Below are 16,585 nucleotides of genomic sequence, written 5' to 3'. Positions count from 1 at the left end.
TTTGGTAAAGGACAGAATATATATTGTACATCACTCATTAATGCTTGTGTTCACATGTGCACTTTGTTTCAGTCTCATCGAGTTTTTTAGCAAGATGAAGAAATGGGCAGTCATGTCAAACCTTACAGAGGATTTCTGTAACCGCATAAGTCGACTTGAGAGGAATTTCGAAGTGTCTACTGTAATCTTCCGCAAATTTGAGACAATTTTTTCAGACATGTTTCAGAATCCTCGGGGTGAACCTCCACGTCAGCCACGAGGCAGAAAACACAGGTAAATATAATTTTTGTTTAGTTCGACATGCCAGATTTTCTACTTGAGAACTTGTAACGTTCACACTTTAAATTCTAATCCTTGATATATTTAGTTCAAAGGAATGGAAAAAAGCTAGTACGTACAAACACCTTTTAGGATGGGGTGACGTAAATTCCCTCTCCCCTAGCTCACCACACAAAGAAAGTTTTAACAATTATACAATGCATTTATTAAGCTAAATTATTTCTTAACCCGATTACCTGACACTTTTGACAGATACACTACAAATACAAATACAAACAAAGACCAAGCTACGTTATCATGCACATTCCCAAGTTCAAAAGTTAATAAAGGCCCGGCGGCCACCACATAGTTTGCGGACCGAGGAGAGCAAAATCCAGTAAGATAGGGAGGGCAACAGTTTATTCAACTAAACCGGGACTCGGCGGTCCCTCCTTAACCCAGGTAGCTCACCACCTTAAGCCCGTTGGCGTGGTGTGGGTCCGTTGCAGCTCCCAACGTGACGCTCAGTTCCTTTGTTGTCTGTCCACGCTATTCCAAACCACCACAAAAGAGTGGCGTGTGCGCACACTTTTATGCGTGAAAAAAAACGACAGTCAAAAAAGTATATTCCGCAAGTGGGAGAAGTTCGCAACGCCGGCCACCATGCATCCTTTCCCAATCACTCTCTTCCTTGTTTATCCCCAAGCCCCGTTCCTGATTGGCTGACGGTCCCATGACGTACAGCAAAAACGTCTGGGGCACGTAAATACAGAGGAGAGGAAATACCCTTTTATATTATTATAATAAGGTAATTATTTCCTATTTTCCTCCACATTTTCTTTTCAAACTAATTAAACCATTGTGACTTTGTTACAAACTATTGTATTATTTGATATGTGCAAGTACTTGGAAACATTGGGGACATGACATAGTCTTCTGCTGCTACTCTACCACTGCTCCAACACAGTATTTCAACTTCCAACGTCCAATTCCAATGAATTGACCAATCAAAATTTGCCCTGGGCTGTATCTATCTTCTGTTGTTTGAGTGTATCTTCCTGTATCCATGGTCTACATTTGCTTGAGTTCTGCGGCTATGTGCTTCTGTTTGTTGGGCTCAGAACTCTATGGGGGAATAGGAAAGATGAGCCTTAAACATACAACAATGCATTCCATACTCAACCCAAAAAGATAAATGTTATATTGTGATACTGACTAGGACCTTGTAGTTTGTTGTCTATTTCCTGCGATAAATGAGAACAGGTCAGGGAGGCCCACAAGGAGCCTTTAAGAAAGCATGTCCGCTCTGGACAAGGGTGAAGGAGATTCAAACAATTAAAAGCACCAGGAGGATGGCTTGGTGGGTTGCACTGTCGCCTCACAACAAAAAGGTTAAGTTCTCAGGTGGAGCGGCCTGTGTCCTTTGTGTGCACTTTCCTCTTTTGTCTGTGTGGGTTTGTGACTGTTTGACATCGAACTTGAGCTGATGAATCATGAGTAACCTACCTATGTGAATGTAACCAACCAACCAAGTGTAAAACATGACGTAAGAATCCTAATAAACAAACATGCACACCAAAAAGGTGAGCTACCCGGAGGCACAAAAACTGGTCAATGAGTTCTCTAGCTTCAAGTTTGAAAGATCAAATGTAATGTTGTAACGTCAATGTGATTGTCTAGTTATGTAACTTCCTTTTGGCAGGCTGCCAAAGACTAACCACAGCTGATTACCTGCCAAAAAAGCTCTGCTTTAAGACCAAACCCAAACAAATAACCATAATTCATCTAGTAGCAAAGTAAAAAAAAGAAAACTTACCCCAAGAAAAAATTATTAAGAACCCAACTTAAGCAAATCAGACCAAATAATAAATAATGAAATGAAGCACTGCCTACTGCGCCACAACCAGAGTTTGTTGCCAAAAGGTATGCCATGTACTATTATCTCAACCCAAATGAAAGCAAACCCCATCATCCAATGGAACTGTCATGTCATGTAAGACAGTTTTGTTGAGCTACGACAACTGGTCATGTTTCTTATCCCAGTAGCCGATTTGCCTTCTGGTAATTCAACTCACCCCATGCAAAAATCCATCATCAAAAGATTTCATCATGGGTGCCTAGGTGGCACAACAGAATATTCTGCCAAGAAGAGCACTGGGATTTTCTCTGAGTTCGATTTTTCAGATCTGTACAGAAGCAGAAGGATTCGGAAATCAGTGCATGACTCTCTGTGCGAATCCACCATACATACCCTCCTCGGACGCGATCAGGGTCCCCAGCAGCGGAAGACTAATTGGCTGCGCTGAATTGGGAGAAAAAGGGTGAAAGTGAGAGAAAGTGCCTAAAAAACCCAGCAAATAAAGATTTCACTATGAACAAAAACTATGACCTGAGTGCACACCAACCATATGACCAAACAGCCCTAATAAGATCAAACATCCCTCACAATTAAGTTAGACTTAACAGTAGACTTACCCATATGCAGACCATAGGGGAAAACCTCATTCATCAGTATTGTCTTCATCGGAAATGAACATGCTGTATTAGTTTTCAGAAAGCACATGGCACCACATGGAGGTTTGGAATCCTAAGAGATCTCCAACTGGGCTTTAAAGGATAACTCTCTATCTTGAGTTCCATGAGGATTATCAACACCCTATCAAGTAAACACCTTAGGAGGTGGGAGTCCCACAAGGGAGTATTCCTTCAGTTACTCTCTTAAGTCTAAGCATTAACAGTATCACCAATGCAATTCAACCAGACACCTACTGCAGTTTATATTCCCTTTATATGGCTACAAACTGAAAGGAAATGGGTACTGAAGGAAAAACAGCTACAACTGAGAATAATTCAATATCTTTTTCAAACCAAATAGAAAACGTTGAACAAACTTGATGACAACTTGAACAAATTAATCTCTCTCAACTCTCAATCATGCCTTAAAGCTCTAGAATCGTGCACATGGAATATGACATACAGCTATGCTGGGTACCAGGACGCAGCGGGATCAGGGAATGAAAAGGCAGATCAGCTAGCTAGAGAATAAACAAGACAAAATACAACGAACATTAAAATCCCAAATCTCTCAAGGAAAAAATGGCAAAATGAATGAAACCCAGACCACCATCAAACTCCGTGAAATACACCCAAACATCAATGCTAAACCACAAATTCACCAGGGACGACGCATAGATCAAGTCATATACACAAGGTGCCGAATTGGCCACGACAGAATAACCCATCAACACCTGGTAAAAGGAGAAAAAACTACAACCTGTGAAATCTGCCAAACACCTGTAACAATAAAACATATTCTGATGGAATGCCCCAAGTACACCAAGGAAAGAGAACAAGTGCACATGCCTGAAACCATAAAAGAAATTCTTACACAAGACAACACAAGAACAGTCCTAACCTACCTCGCAACCATAAAAATAAAGATGAAAATATAAAATGGACCAAAATATAAAGACATACGTAATACCTATTGTTGCCATTAAATGGCACAAATGTGTTAAACATGGCGTTAAAATCCAAACAAACAAACTAACCAGACACTACAGAAGTAAATGAAGATTTTTAGTTTCTTTCAATAATAGCATTTCCAAACTCCCGGAATCTACAATACAAAGCTATTTTCTGACCACCCAAATTAATCTTATGCTTGTCTAAATGAAGGCATGAAGCAACAATCGATTTCTGATTGAGTGTTGTTCAGTATGTGTTGAATTATATTTTCATTGTGAAAAGATCATGTGTGTTGTTTAAGCCGTTAAATATCATGAAGCAAAATGCTTTGTTTGCTTTTTTTCTAGGCGTTTTCCATGTCACATCAGTGAGGTTTTTAAGTTCTGTTGGACCCTATTTGTGCATACCAAAGGTAGGAATGACTTTTACTGGTGTTATTAACTGGGAGATAATGATGAATGAAAGAAAATGGATAAATGGATTTTACAATGGATAATTGTAAAAAACAAAAAAACAAAAACAAAAAACAGTTTATGTACTTAACAGGGTGTATTGATAGGGTATTATTGTCTCTTTAAAATTTGTATGTAGTTGTATTTCAAAAGAATTGTAATATTGCTTAGTTTTCCTATGTGTAACCACCAGCTACGCCTTAGGTGTAGTTATATGTTTGCTAAGTAATCAACAAAATATCACTGCAGCCACCTGGGACCACCTTAGCAACCTCACACTTTATCCTACTACCCACCTAGCAACACAATAGCAAACACCCGATACACCTTGGCAACTGCCTAGCAACAGCTTAGCAATCTCTGTACACCTGTAGCAAAACCCTAGCAACTCGTTCACCATCCATGCCCGCTTTTATTTACAGTTTTGTCCCATTTACTTCCATTATTTTTTAAAAGATATGTCGAATGTATTTCTGCTTGACCGATAGACACCGTTTTGGATTTGCTATCTCGGGGTACCGCCACCACTACAAATTTAAAGACGTTTTGACATTTTTGCCCCTGTAAAAACATCATTTTTCCTTTACACAATAGCCACCAAAATTCATGTCCACCTCCAATCTACAAACACTGACCCACACTCTTCTATTTCTCGTTTTACTTATTCCTCCATCCACCTATACAATTCTTTATTCACCCTAGCAACCAACTAAAATACTTTGGCAACCACACACAAACACCTGTCAGAGTAAAAGTATTCACACCTCCACAAACTGTGTGCTTGCACTGTCATCAGTCTGAGTAAAAGTATTCACACCCACTTAAGTGCACCTTAGCTACCGCAAAACTACTCCTTAGCAATCAACCCATTACCACAACAACTTCCTAAGAACACTATCAACCATTCCCTATATCCTATTACCCACCTAGCAACACCTTATTAACTACCAGATATGCCTTACCAATGGCATAGTAACACCCTAGCAACCACCTAGCAACACCTTATCAACCACTAGATAAGCCTTGACAACTGAGCATTAATTTTAGGTGCTTTAAGAGATCCACTTAACTAAAAATAATTAGTCATCCTGTCAGTTCCAGCATATTAAAACCTGTTTATGCTTGATTGCAGGTAATTTCAAAATGATTGGAGATGATCTTGTCAACTCTTACCATCTTCTCTTGTGCTGTCTGGACTTGGTTTATGGCAATGCTCTACTCTGCTCCAACAGGGAAGAACTCATTAATTCACATTTTAAAGGTAAGGCACACAGTCATAAAGTTACATTAAAATTTAAATAAACACCACATAACTGACTGTATATTTCATAGCGGTTGAGTCAAATTGGTCATCCAGCCAAGAAAGGCTTTGGTCAAGGAGATTGTAAAGAACACTATATACGGTCACTGTATACGAGCAGAAAGTCTTGTGCAGAAATTTGAGAATTTCTTGGACAAACAGCCATCACTGCAACACTCCATAAATCAGGTGTAATGAGCATGGTTTATGGCTATGCTCTACTTTACACCAACAGGGTGAAACAGGCACTGCCAAGTCTACAGTTTTGGATGTTTCTCAGTGGCAAGAAAAGAAAGATTGGCTGCATTAATTAGTCTCTCAATTCTTACTAAATACTGGAACATTCTTGAAGAAAACCTCATCTAGAACATATACAAGCCTGGACTGTGTTGACAGTTTACTTTTTAATGACCAAAACAACACTGGACTGGCTTTGGGGCCTGTCCTCATGTGGCTCAGACTCCACAGATGACCCCATATGACAGATACTTAACAAATAAACAAGTTTAGATTTTGACACATACAACACACAAAGTTGGAACAGAGGCATGTTCAACACTAACATTATTGTTAGTTTCCAAATATTTAAAAAGTGTAATTAACAGGAGAGTTAATGTAACACACATTAACTCTCCTGTTAATTACACTTTTTAAATATTTGGAAACTAACAATAATAATTGTCGCCATTTTGCAAGTGAAGACTTTAGCTTTGCAACCGTCTGTGGTCAGTGTTGTCTGATTCTCTTCATGATGCGTCACACATTTTCAGTAGAAGATAGATCTAGACTGCAGGCATGCCAGTCAAGCACATGCGCACTGTCTACAAAACCATGCTGTTGTAAAATGCGTAGAAAGAAGCCTGGCTACGTCTTGCTGAAATAATCATCGACTTGTGTTTTTGCGAAGAATTGATTAAAGGCTTTCTCTTTGCAGAATAGTTTTTATGTTGCATTTTTCTTATCCTTTAATCAATCGGTAGATTTTGAAAATCAGCAGACAATGGTTGTTTAAACTACTTTTGAGCCCATGTGGCTATGGTTATCAAAGTTACATGACAGTTTTTTTATGCAATGCTGTCTGAGTTTTAAAAGTAATGCAGATTCAACTCTGGTTTTCAGACTTGCCCTGCACAGACTAAGATTTCTCTGGATACCCAAATCTTTTCACAATATGACGTACAGTATATGGTGAAGGACCTACATTTGCAATTTTGCATTAAGTGACCCATATTTTTGCACTTCACTTGAATATTGTAGAATGTGTAAAGTTGCAGTCATTAAATTCAACATTTATCTTTACAAATACACTTAAATTGCTAAAATATTAAAATAATTTGCTTAAGCCTTTATCTGACAAAAGTATACTAAAATTAACACATCACAGATGTGCATGGGGAGCTACATAGATATGTATACATAAATACCAATTTCTAATGTTTCACATTTTGCTTATATTCTTCAACCTTTAGCTACTGTGCAGGCTGCTGCCTTTTTGGTCCAAAGCTGACTGCAGGTACAAAATAGTACTTTAGATTTGCCCACCACAATCACATAACTGTTGGGAAGGTAATGGGTTACAACTCGGGAAAAGCTGTTTCACTCTGGCACAACACTTGTAGTAAAATGCACGGTGGTGGTGTTGATGGTCATACTGCGCATGTGTGTGTGCATGTACAGTGTATCACAAAAGTGAGTACACCCCTCACATTTCTGCAGATATTTAAGTATATCTTTTCATGGGACAACACTGACAAAATGACACTTTGACACAATGAAAAGTAGTCTGTGTGCAGCTTATATAACAGTGTAAATTTATTCTTCACTCAAAATAACTCGATATACAGCCATTAATGTCTAAACCACCGGCAACAAAAGTGAGTACACCCCTTAGAGACTACACCCCTAAATGTCCAAATTGAGCACTGCTTGTCATTTTCCCTCCAAAATGTCATGTGATTTGTTAGTGTTACTAGGTCTCAGGTGTGCATAGGGAGCAGGTGTGTTCAATTTAGTAGTACAGCTCTCACACTCTCTCATACTGGTCACTGAAAGTTCCAACATGGCACCTCATGGCAAAGAACTATCTGAGGATCTTAAAAGACGAATTGTTGCGCTACATGAAGATGGCCAAGGCTACAAGAAGATTGCCAACACCCTGAAACTGAGCTGCAGCACAGTGGCCAAGATCATCCAGCGTTTTAAAAGAGCAGGGTCCACTCAGAACAGACCTCGCGTTGGTCGTCCAAAGAAGCTGAGTGCACGTGCTCAGCGTCACATCCAACTGCTGTCTTTGAAAGATAGGCGCAGGAGTGCTGTCAGCATTGCTGCAGAGATTGAAAAGTTGGGGGGTCAGCCTGTCAGTGCTCAGACCATACGCCGCACACTACATCAAATTGGTCTGCATGGCTGTCACCCCAGAAGGAAGCCTCTTCTGAAGTCTCTACACAAGAAAGCCCGCAAACAGTTTGCTGAAGACATGTCAACAAAGGACATGGATTACTGGAACCATGTCCTATGGTCTGATGAGACCAAGATTAATTTGTTTGGTTCAGATGGTCTCAAGCATGTGTGGCGGCAATCAGGTGAGGAGTACAAAGATAAGTGTGTCATGCCTACAGTCAAGCATGGTGGTGGGAATGCCATGGTCTGGGGCTGCAAGGGGCCAGTGATCGCTCAGTGGTTAAGGTACTGGACTAGTAAACAGAAGGTTGCCGGTTCAAGCCCCGCCACCACCAAGTTGCCACAGTTGGGTCCCTGAGCAAGGCCCTTAACCCTCAATTGCTCATTGTGTAAGTCGCTTTGGATAAAAGCGTCTGCTAAATGCTGAAAATGTAAATGAAAATGTAAATGAGTGTAGCAGGTGTTGGGGAGTTACATTTCATTGAGGGACACATGAACTCCAATATGTACTGTGAAATACTGAAGCAGAGCATGATCCCCTCCCTCCGGAAACTGGGTCGCAGGGCAGTGTTCCAGCATGATAATGACCCCAAACACACCTCTAAGACGACCACTGCTTTATTGAAGAGGCTGAGGGTAAAGGTGATGGACTGGCCAACCATGTCTCCAGACCTAAACCCAATAGAACATCTTTGGGGCATCCTCAAGCGGAAGGTGGAGGAGCGCAAAGTCTCGAATATCCGCCAGCTCCGTGATGTCGTCATGGAGGAGTGGAAAAGCATTCCAGTGGCAACCTGTGAAGCTCTGGTAAACTCCATGCCCAGGAGAGTTAAGGCAGTTCTGGGAAATAATGGTGGCCACACAAAATATTGACACTTCAGGAACTTTCACTAAGGGGTGTACTCACTTTTGTTGCCGGTGGTTAAGACATTAATGGCTGTATATTGAGTTATTTTGAGGGAAGAATAAATTTACACTGTTATATAAGCTGCACACAGACTACTTTTCATTGTGTCAAAGTGTCATTTTGTCAGTGTTGTCCCATGAAAAGATATACTTCAATATCTGCAGAAATGTGAGGGGTGTACTCACTTTTGTGATACACTGTATATATACAGTTGCAATCTGAAATATTCAGCCACTTAAAAAGTATCACGGTGATATGTATAGAATTTGATGATATTCAATAGGAGGTCTCAGTAAACAGAATAAGAACATTTTATTGATGCGTACAAGCATCTCTCAGTTCTCTTATCAAATGTCCATCTGCACTGTTGTTCAAACCCCTGCCTCAGTGCTTGGTGGACCATCCTGATTTGGTAAGTTCTAACAAGCTTCTAACACATTTTTCTGGAATTCTTCTTGTGCAAAAGCTTCCAGATTATTGAAGCTTGATGGCTTTTGTGTTGCACATGCTTTCTTTAAATACCACCAAAGTAGGGCTGGGCGATTTTGCATAAAAAAAAAAAAAATCTCTATTATTTTAAAATTATACCCGATTGTCGATTACGATTTTTTTTGTTCTTGTATAATGCAATTAAAATAAGACTCAAATTTCTTTTTTTGCATTGTAATTAAAGGCTGCAGAAGTGCAAAAATAGTAACAGCACCACCTATAATTATCCTTTTAAGGGACTTAAACTTTATAACAATATCGATATCACAATAATTAACAATAATTAAAACAAAATAGATCAAAATTATCTATATCCTTATCTATCTATATCTAAGAATAGCTCACAAACAACTTTTATTTTAAATAATGTTCAGCAGAACCTCCTTACATTAGGAAAAAAACTACAAAAAGTTCTTTACAGATTTCTTAAAAGGAACACGAGCCTGTACTGTGCTGTTTCCACCACTGAGTGAGTCTGTGTCAGTATCTACATTGGGGGGGCATCAAGTGATCACTCAGCTCAGCTTTGATTTTGTCCTCTTGTGATTTGGGGGGTGGATACAACATTTTAAACATTTAAGGATGTGTAATGTGTCATTTTAGTCCCATAAAACTTTCAAACTGTATTAACCACTATTATGTGTCGTAGAATGATTCGATTCTATTGAACGGCCCTGTAAGCCAAAATAAAGGAATCGATTCGCGCATTTGGGAGTCGTTACATACATACGGCTCTTTATAAGGAACCGAGACAAAAGATCCGACTCCCTATCGCAGAATTCACTGCAGCAGTTTCCCAGACGCGATTTTTTTACTCAGTAACGGATGTTATTTAAAATGTAGCGAATTACAATTCTTAGTACAAAACTTACTTAAGTAAAAGTAAAATTACAGGCTGTAAAATCTACTCTAAAAAGTACACAAAAAAAACGACTCAATTACAGTAACGCGAGTAAATGTAATTCGTTACTTTCCAGCCAATCCTGATCGCGCTCATCGGCTCCGTATTTTTTATTCAGTTCGGCGGTGTTTGATTCAGTGAATCTTAATTAAACTCTTCTGTTTGTGTCTCGTTTTGCCGATCGTGTTTGCGCTCCTTATTACTGAATCTAACCGTTACCGTGTATAATCCTTGTTGTCTTCCGTTTACTGTTTTGGTTTTCGCTGGTTTTGGACTCTACCTGATTTTGTACTCTGTTTTGCCCTTTTTATATTAAACTTTCCCTGATTTATATTCCGCGAGCGTCTGGTCAGTTTCTGTTTCGTGACATGTTGGTATTTTAATTAAAATAAAAGTAAAAGTATGTAAACACATCGCGATTGTCACATTCTAACATCGGGTGAAAACGTTCATGCGAATTAACCGAATTAATCGTGAAAATCGCGCAGCCCTACATCAAAGTTAATCTGGTCTGAAATCTTGTTAAAGTATTGGTTTCTGGCAGTATGTTGCTATGTGCAATAATACAACACCTTTCTTGTCTTAATTACAAAAAGACCTCAAATCAACAGTCTTACTTTCCTTCAGGTTTGCCAAAGGATCATGGGGGCACTGAAGATATTCAGTGTGTGCTTGTGAAGTTGTGTGAACTGCACGATGGTCTAGTTGTTGAAGCAAAAGGGATAAAGGAGCACTACTTTAAACCCTACATCAGGCGGCTGTTGGAGAAAAAAGTGAGAAATCATGTCCATATTTGTCTTGCCTTTATTATGCTTCTCCAATTATCATAAATCATTCTTTCTTTACATCATTGTTTAGTGAAATAACTCTTGATGTCTTTCAGATATTGAAGGGAGATTTTGAAAACCTCACAGAGTTCCTGGACATGTCCAATTTTCAAGACAATAAGTAAGATGTTTTTTTAATTATTCTTTTATACCGTTACCCCTTTTCCACCGACGCGGCACGGAGCCCGTTCCCGAACTTGATTTTGAACCGGTTCCGCGTGTTTCCACCGGAAAAAAGAGGTTCCAGACAGTGAACTAGCGGGCCAATCTGGCACCACAGAATACTTGGTTTTTCAGCCCGAACTGTGACGTCCGTCAGTGGGCGTGTCATGTTGTACAGCATAGCGTTAGCAACAATGGCGTCAGCTGGTGTCTCATATGGAGCTTAATGCTGCATTTTTATCTTTTAAACTTCACCTGATTACATTTTGAACCAGTTTGCCGCTTATATTTTCAAAGCGCCTTTAAAAAGATGAACTGTGTGATATTACGTGATAAAAGTGACCCGGACAGAACGAAAAACGCATGAAATGAAAAATAAAGCATGAAGCTTTTTCAACTCCCCGAGCTGCATAAACACACGTGAAGTAAATCCAGCTAAACACAGATACATGTGGTATTTTAGAGTGGATTTGATGTTTATTTCACACAGATTAATGTTCATGTTGTGGAACTTTAGTGATCTTTCACCGCTCAAGCTGAGCGCTGAGCAAATCGGCTATCTGCGCCGAGAGTCGCGGTGAAAGCGAAGCGCAAAAATCCTCTCACGTCAATAAACTAAAGAAAACAACAACTGAGACAAACAAGTCACGTCTTATCACCGATAGTTAGATCGCTGCTTTTTACATAAAAACAAACATCTGTAACAGCAGCACAAATGCTCGCACATAATCCACACACTCCGCCATGTTATTATTTCTCTTAACTCTTAGTAATAACGCCCACCGATGATGACGCTGCTTGGTTCTCAAAAACTGGTGGAAACGCGCATCAGTTCTCTACAGAACACCAAGGTTCAGAGAAACCTGAACAGAACCTGTTCAAGAACCAAGTTTTTTTTGGTGGAAAAGGGGTATGTGAGTACTCCCTATTTTTATAATTTATTATCTATTTATAATCTATTTGTAATTTATTTTCTGAAGTAAAGCCATAAATCGTGAATATGAAGAGTATGTCCTGACTGAGGGAGATTTTGATGAGCGAGTTTTTTTGGGAGCTGATGCGGATGAGGAGATTGGCACGCCTCGTAAGATCACCTCTGAGCCACCAGCAGGCCAACTGTCCAGCCGCATGCAGGTGGAAAGCAACCTGCAGCAACACATTAAAAAGGTACCACTCATCTAACAGTGCTGCTTTGTTTCAACTTAAATCATTTAAAACCTTTGCATGTTGCTTATTTGAAAATATTGACCAATTGATTAAGAATGTTTAATGGGCATTCATATTAAGGCATTTTAGGTACTGTTAATTTGATCTACACTTAGTAGGTGCAGTTATGAAAAATGAATTGCAAATACAGTGGTACCTTGGAACTCAACGTCCCCTAAACTCTAATTCTTTGAAACTCAACGCCCTTCACCGGAACTGCACCACTCTTTCCAGAAATCACATAACACCACAACAGGCCCTGACAATATACACTATGAAATGCTGAAAAAACTACCTCCGACAACATCAGCACTACTCTTTAAAATATACAATTACATATGGAAAACAGGAAACATCCCAATGGCATGGAAGAAAGCAACGGTAATACCTATCCCCAAACCTGGGAAAAATCATCAAAATCCAGAAAACTACAGACCAATAGCCCTGACAAGCTGCATTAGCAAGACACTAGAAAGGATGGTCAACAATCGCCTGGTGTGGTATATGGAAACAAACAACGTCCATAGCAAGATCCAAACCAGCTTTCGGAAAAACAGGAGCACCATGGACAACCTAACCAGACTGGAAACATACATAAGGGAAGCTTTCCTCCGAAATGAACACACGGCAGTCATTTTCTTTGACCTCGAAAAGGCCTACGATACTACCTGGAGGTATGGAATAATTCAAGATCTACACCAAATAGGACTTAGAGGCCGACTTCCAACCTTTATAAACAACTTTCTAAAGGACAGACACTTCAGAGTCTGAGTCAACAACACCTTTTCCACAGACCACATCCAAGAGACAGGAGTCCCACTCGGATGTATTTTATCGGTAACTCTTTTCAATCTCAAAATGAGCAAAATTACGAAGGAAATACCACCCAGCATTTTCTGCAGCTTATATGTGGATTTATGTATAGGCTATAGGAATCAGGATATAAAAACAGTACAACAAAAACGTCAACCCTGCATCAATAAAATACACAAATGGTCAAACACAAATGGTTTTAAAGTATCCAAAAGTAAAACAACATGCATCCATTTCTGCCAGAACAGAAAACTACACCCGGATCCCAAACTCTTTTTAGATGCAGAACCCATACAAATAGCAGAAACTACACGATACTTGGGCCTAACACTAGACCAAAGACTCACATTCATTCCTCATATTAAAGAAATGTTTCAAAAAACTAAAAGTACTAGACAGTACTAAATGGGAAGCAGATCTTAATATACTGTTGCAAAACTACATTAGAACAAAACTAGATTACGGATGCTTCTTATATGGATCAGCCCAAAAATCCTACCTCAAGAGCCTGAACACAATTCGCCATCTAGGGATCAGAATAGCCCTAGGAGCATACCGCACCTCTCCCATCCAAAGTCTCTACATAGAGTCACAAGAACCCTCACTTGAACTCAGAAGAATAAAACTAGTATTACAATATACAATCAGAACCATGGGTAACCCCAGAAACCCAGTATACAGAATAATACACCCATCACGTCCCCAACCCGACACAACAGACAAAATAAAATTCAACCATTTGGGATTCGAATCAGACCATACATTGATGACCTAAAACTAAGTTCAAATACTGTATAATAGCCCACAACCCTAAAAATACCATACCGCCATGGGAAATCAGAAAACCCAACATCATCTTTGACATTGCAGACAAGAGGAAAGGAACCACACATCCAAACATATCTTAACAATATTCTCAAAGTCAAAGAAAAATACCCCCACCACCTACCAATCTACACAGACGGATCCAAAACCACAGACCAGACAACAGCAGCTGTATTTACAAAAAGATACACAGACAAAGAAAAGTTACCCCAACCCAGCTCCATCTACAGTGCAGAAGCCCATGCCACACTTATGGCACTAAAATATGCAGAAAAAGAACAAAAACACAAAATCTTAATATGCACAGACTCTCAATCATGCCTTAATGCGCTAGAATCATGCACATCAGACCACCCCATCATTAATAACATACAGAAGACAATCAGCAATTTAACAGAACTGGAATATAACATACAACTATGCTGGGTACCAGGACACAGCGGGATTGCAGGGAATGAAAAAGCGGATCAGCTAGCTAGAGAAAAAAACAAGACAAAATACAACAAACATTAAAATCCCATCAACAGATTTAAAACCATCAATAAATCTCTACATCAAGGAAAAATGGCAAAATGAATGGAACGCCCAGACCACCAACAACTCTGTGAAATACACCCAAACATCATTGCTTAACCAAGAATTTACCAGGGACGACGCATAGATCAAGTCATATACACAAGGTGCCGAATCGGCCACGCCATTAAAAAGTCATGTGAATATGAGACGAATCTGCATTTGTGCGGAACAACCGCCAAATTAATTCTGAAAGCTCCACATGTATCTGTGTTTAGCTGTGTTTCTCTTGTTTCACTTTTAAACTTGTGTTAGTCGGGGTTCTGAGAAATTGTGAGTGTGCTTTTGCAAGAAAGTCTAAAATGCTTGTCATTAAAAAAAAAAATTAACTTAATGTTAGGGATGTCCCGATCAAGTTTTTTTGTTCCCGATCATTAATTTTGATCCTGATCCGATACCGAGTCTCAAACCGATACTTGTATTTTCTAGATATTGTCTAGATAAGAACTAGATAACACTGTTCACACAGTGCACACTTCAAGTACATTACAGTTATTCAGATTAATCCAATGTATATGTTTAACAACTGAATAGCTCTGCAGTGCTGTAGGAAAAAAATTGGCTGCATCCAAGCTATTGCTTTATGTTCTTTTATTTTTACAAAATAAAAGTAAACAAACTTAGTGCAGCATTGTAGTAGTAAACTAGAACACTCAAAATGAAGTGAAGGTTCTTTTTAAGGAAAATCAGCATTTCTGCCGTGTTAGCGGACAGCCGGTTCCTCTTCTCATCATATAATAAACTCGCTGTATTCGACTGAGTGTTTATTTTTTAGGTGCCGTATCCAATTGGTAGTAATTGTAGATCGTTTGGTTAAATGACATCTGGTTTGTTTCTTATGAGCCACCGTACCTGTATGTGTGTTGTAACTGTAACAAACTTTTCTGTGGTTGTATTGTGACAATGGTTTGATGGACGTTTCTACACGAAGTGAGTGTGTTTTGACTAGGGCTGGGCGATATGGATCAAAAATTATATCTCGATATTTTTTTCTGAATGGCGATATACGATATATATCTCGATATTTTTTTATCCCATAAGGTAATAACAAAAAGACACTTCTGAGACAAAGCTACATGTTCCAATTTTTTTACAGGCACTTTTATTAATATTCATGCTGGGGAAGCTTCACACAAGAATTATTTTTCCTTAAAAAAAAAAAAAAAAGAGCTATTCTAAAAAAAAAAAAAAAAGTTGTTTTCTAAGGCATCTCCTGTCGTCTAATGTGAATTACAAATATATTGTCTGGCCCTTTAATAATGTTAAGTGTACTATAGGGCGCAGGGAGCGAGTGTGTAGGGAAGATGTTGGAATGACACCGTTTTCCGGCTGAGCTTGTGTGACATTAAAAGTAAAACCCCGTTAAAGTAAACCCCTCGTTAACCCCCCACCCCCCCATGTTTGGACTTTATACATTATTTTATGTATATGTCGCCACAACATTAACATTTACATTCATATTTTCTTTTACTGTATAGAACTCAGTTCTGTAATACAGGCAGAACTAAACGTTAATGTTACTGTGTAACTATTACAACATTTAATGCATTTTAATTAGCGTTCTTCTTCATGCACTTTATTATTATTTAACAGCTTTATTTGTTGTTTAATTGCTGTTTGCTCCTTGTTTACTCAGTTAGTTCATGCAATTTAATAATGTTTGGTTGTTTACTGGCCGACAACAAGTAATACTATAATAGAAGATAAATAAATAAATGACGTGTCGGACGTCGGGCGATCGTCCAGTATAAACTAACACGACCACGTACAACATCCAGTACAGAAATCACCATAATGTTTGTATTTACAGATAGAGCAAATATCTATACATGCACATCACATATACAAACACAAGAGTCAGAACAACAGGAGACGCACCGCTACGTTATTATTACTTTCTCAACACTTAATGTGAAGTAAATACGTGCATGTCAGCGCGTGCATGCGCTTGTGTTAATTTTTAAAACAAATAACGACTCGTTTTCTTGTTTTTTAACTTTGGGA

General features: G+C 39.0%; 1 protein-coding gene across 1 annotated transcript in view; it reads left to right on the top strand.

Annotated features, from left to right (window-relative positions):
• The window catches only part of rbl1 (retinoblastoma-like 1 (p107)), a 38,832-nt gene that overhangs the window by 8,012 nt on the left and 14,235 nt on the right, over positions 1-16,585 (top strand). The window contains exons 3-8 of the mRNA XM_062996748.1: positions 73-273; positions 4,074-4,138; positions 5,311-5,439; positions 10,803-10,948; positions 11,059-11,123; positions 12,145-12,331. Coding sequence (XP_062852818.1) covers positions 73-273; positions 4,074-4,138; positions 5,311-5,439; positions 10,803-10,948; positions 11,059-11,123; positions 12,145-12,331 — 793 coding nt within the window. The remainder of the gene's footprint in view (positions 1-72; positions 274-4,073; positions 4,139-5,310; positions 5,440-10,802; positions 10,949-11,058; positions 11,124-12,144; positions 12,332-16,585) is intronic.

The sequence above is a fragment of the Trichomycterus rosablanca genome, chromosome 6, assembly GCF_030014385.1.
Source record: "Trichomycterus rosablanca isolate fTriRos1 chromosome 6, fTriRos1.hap1, whole genome shotgun sequence".
In the NCBI taxonomy this organism is placed as follows: domain Eukaryota; kingdom Metazoa; phylum Chordata; class Actinopteri; order Siluriformes; family Trichomycteridae; genus Trichomycterus; species Trichomycterus rosablanca.
Note: the sequence above shows the minus strand (reverse complement) of the source record. Positions and strands in the feature narration are given on the sequence as shown.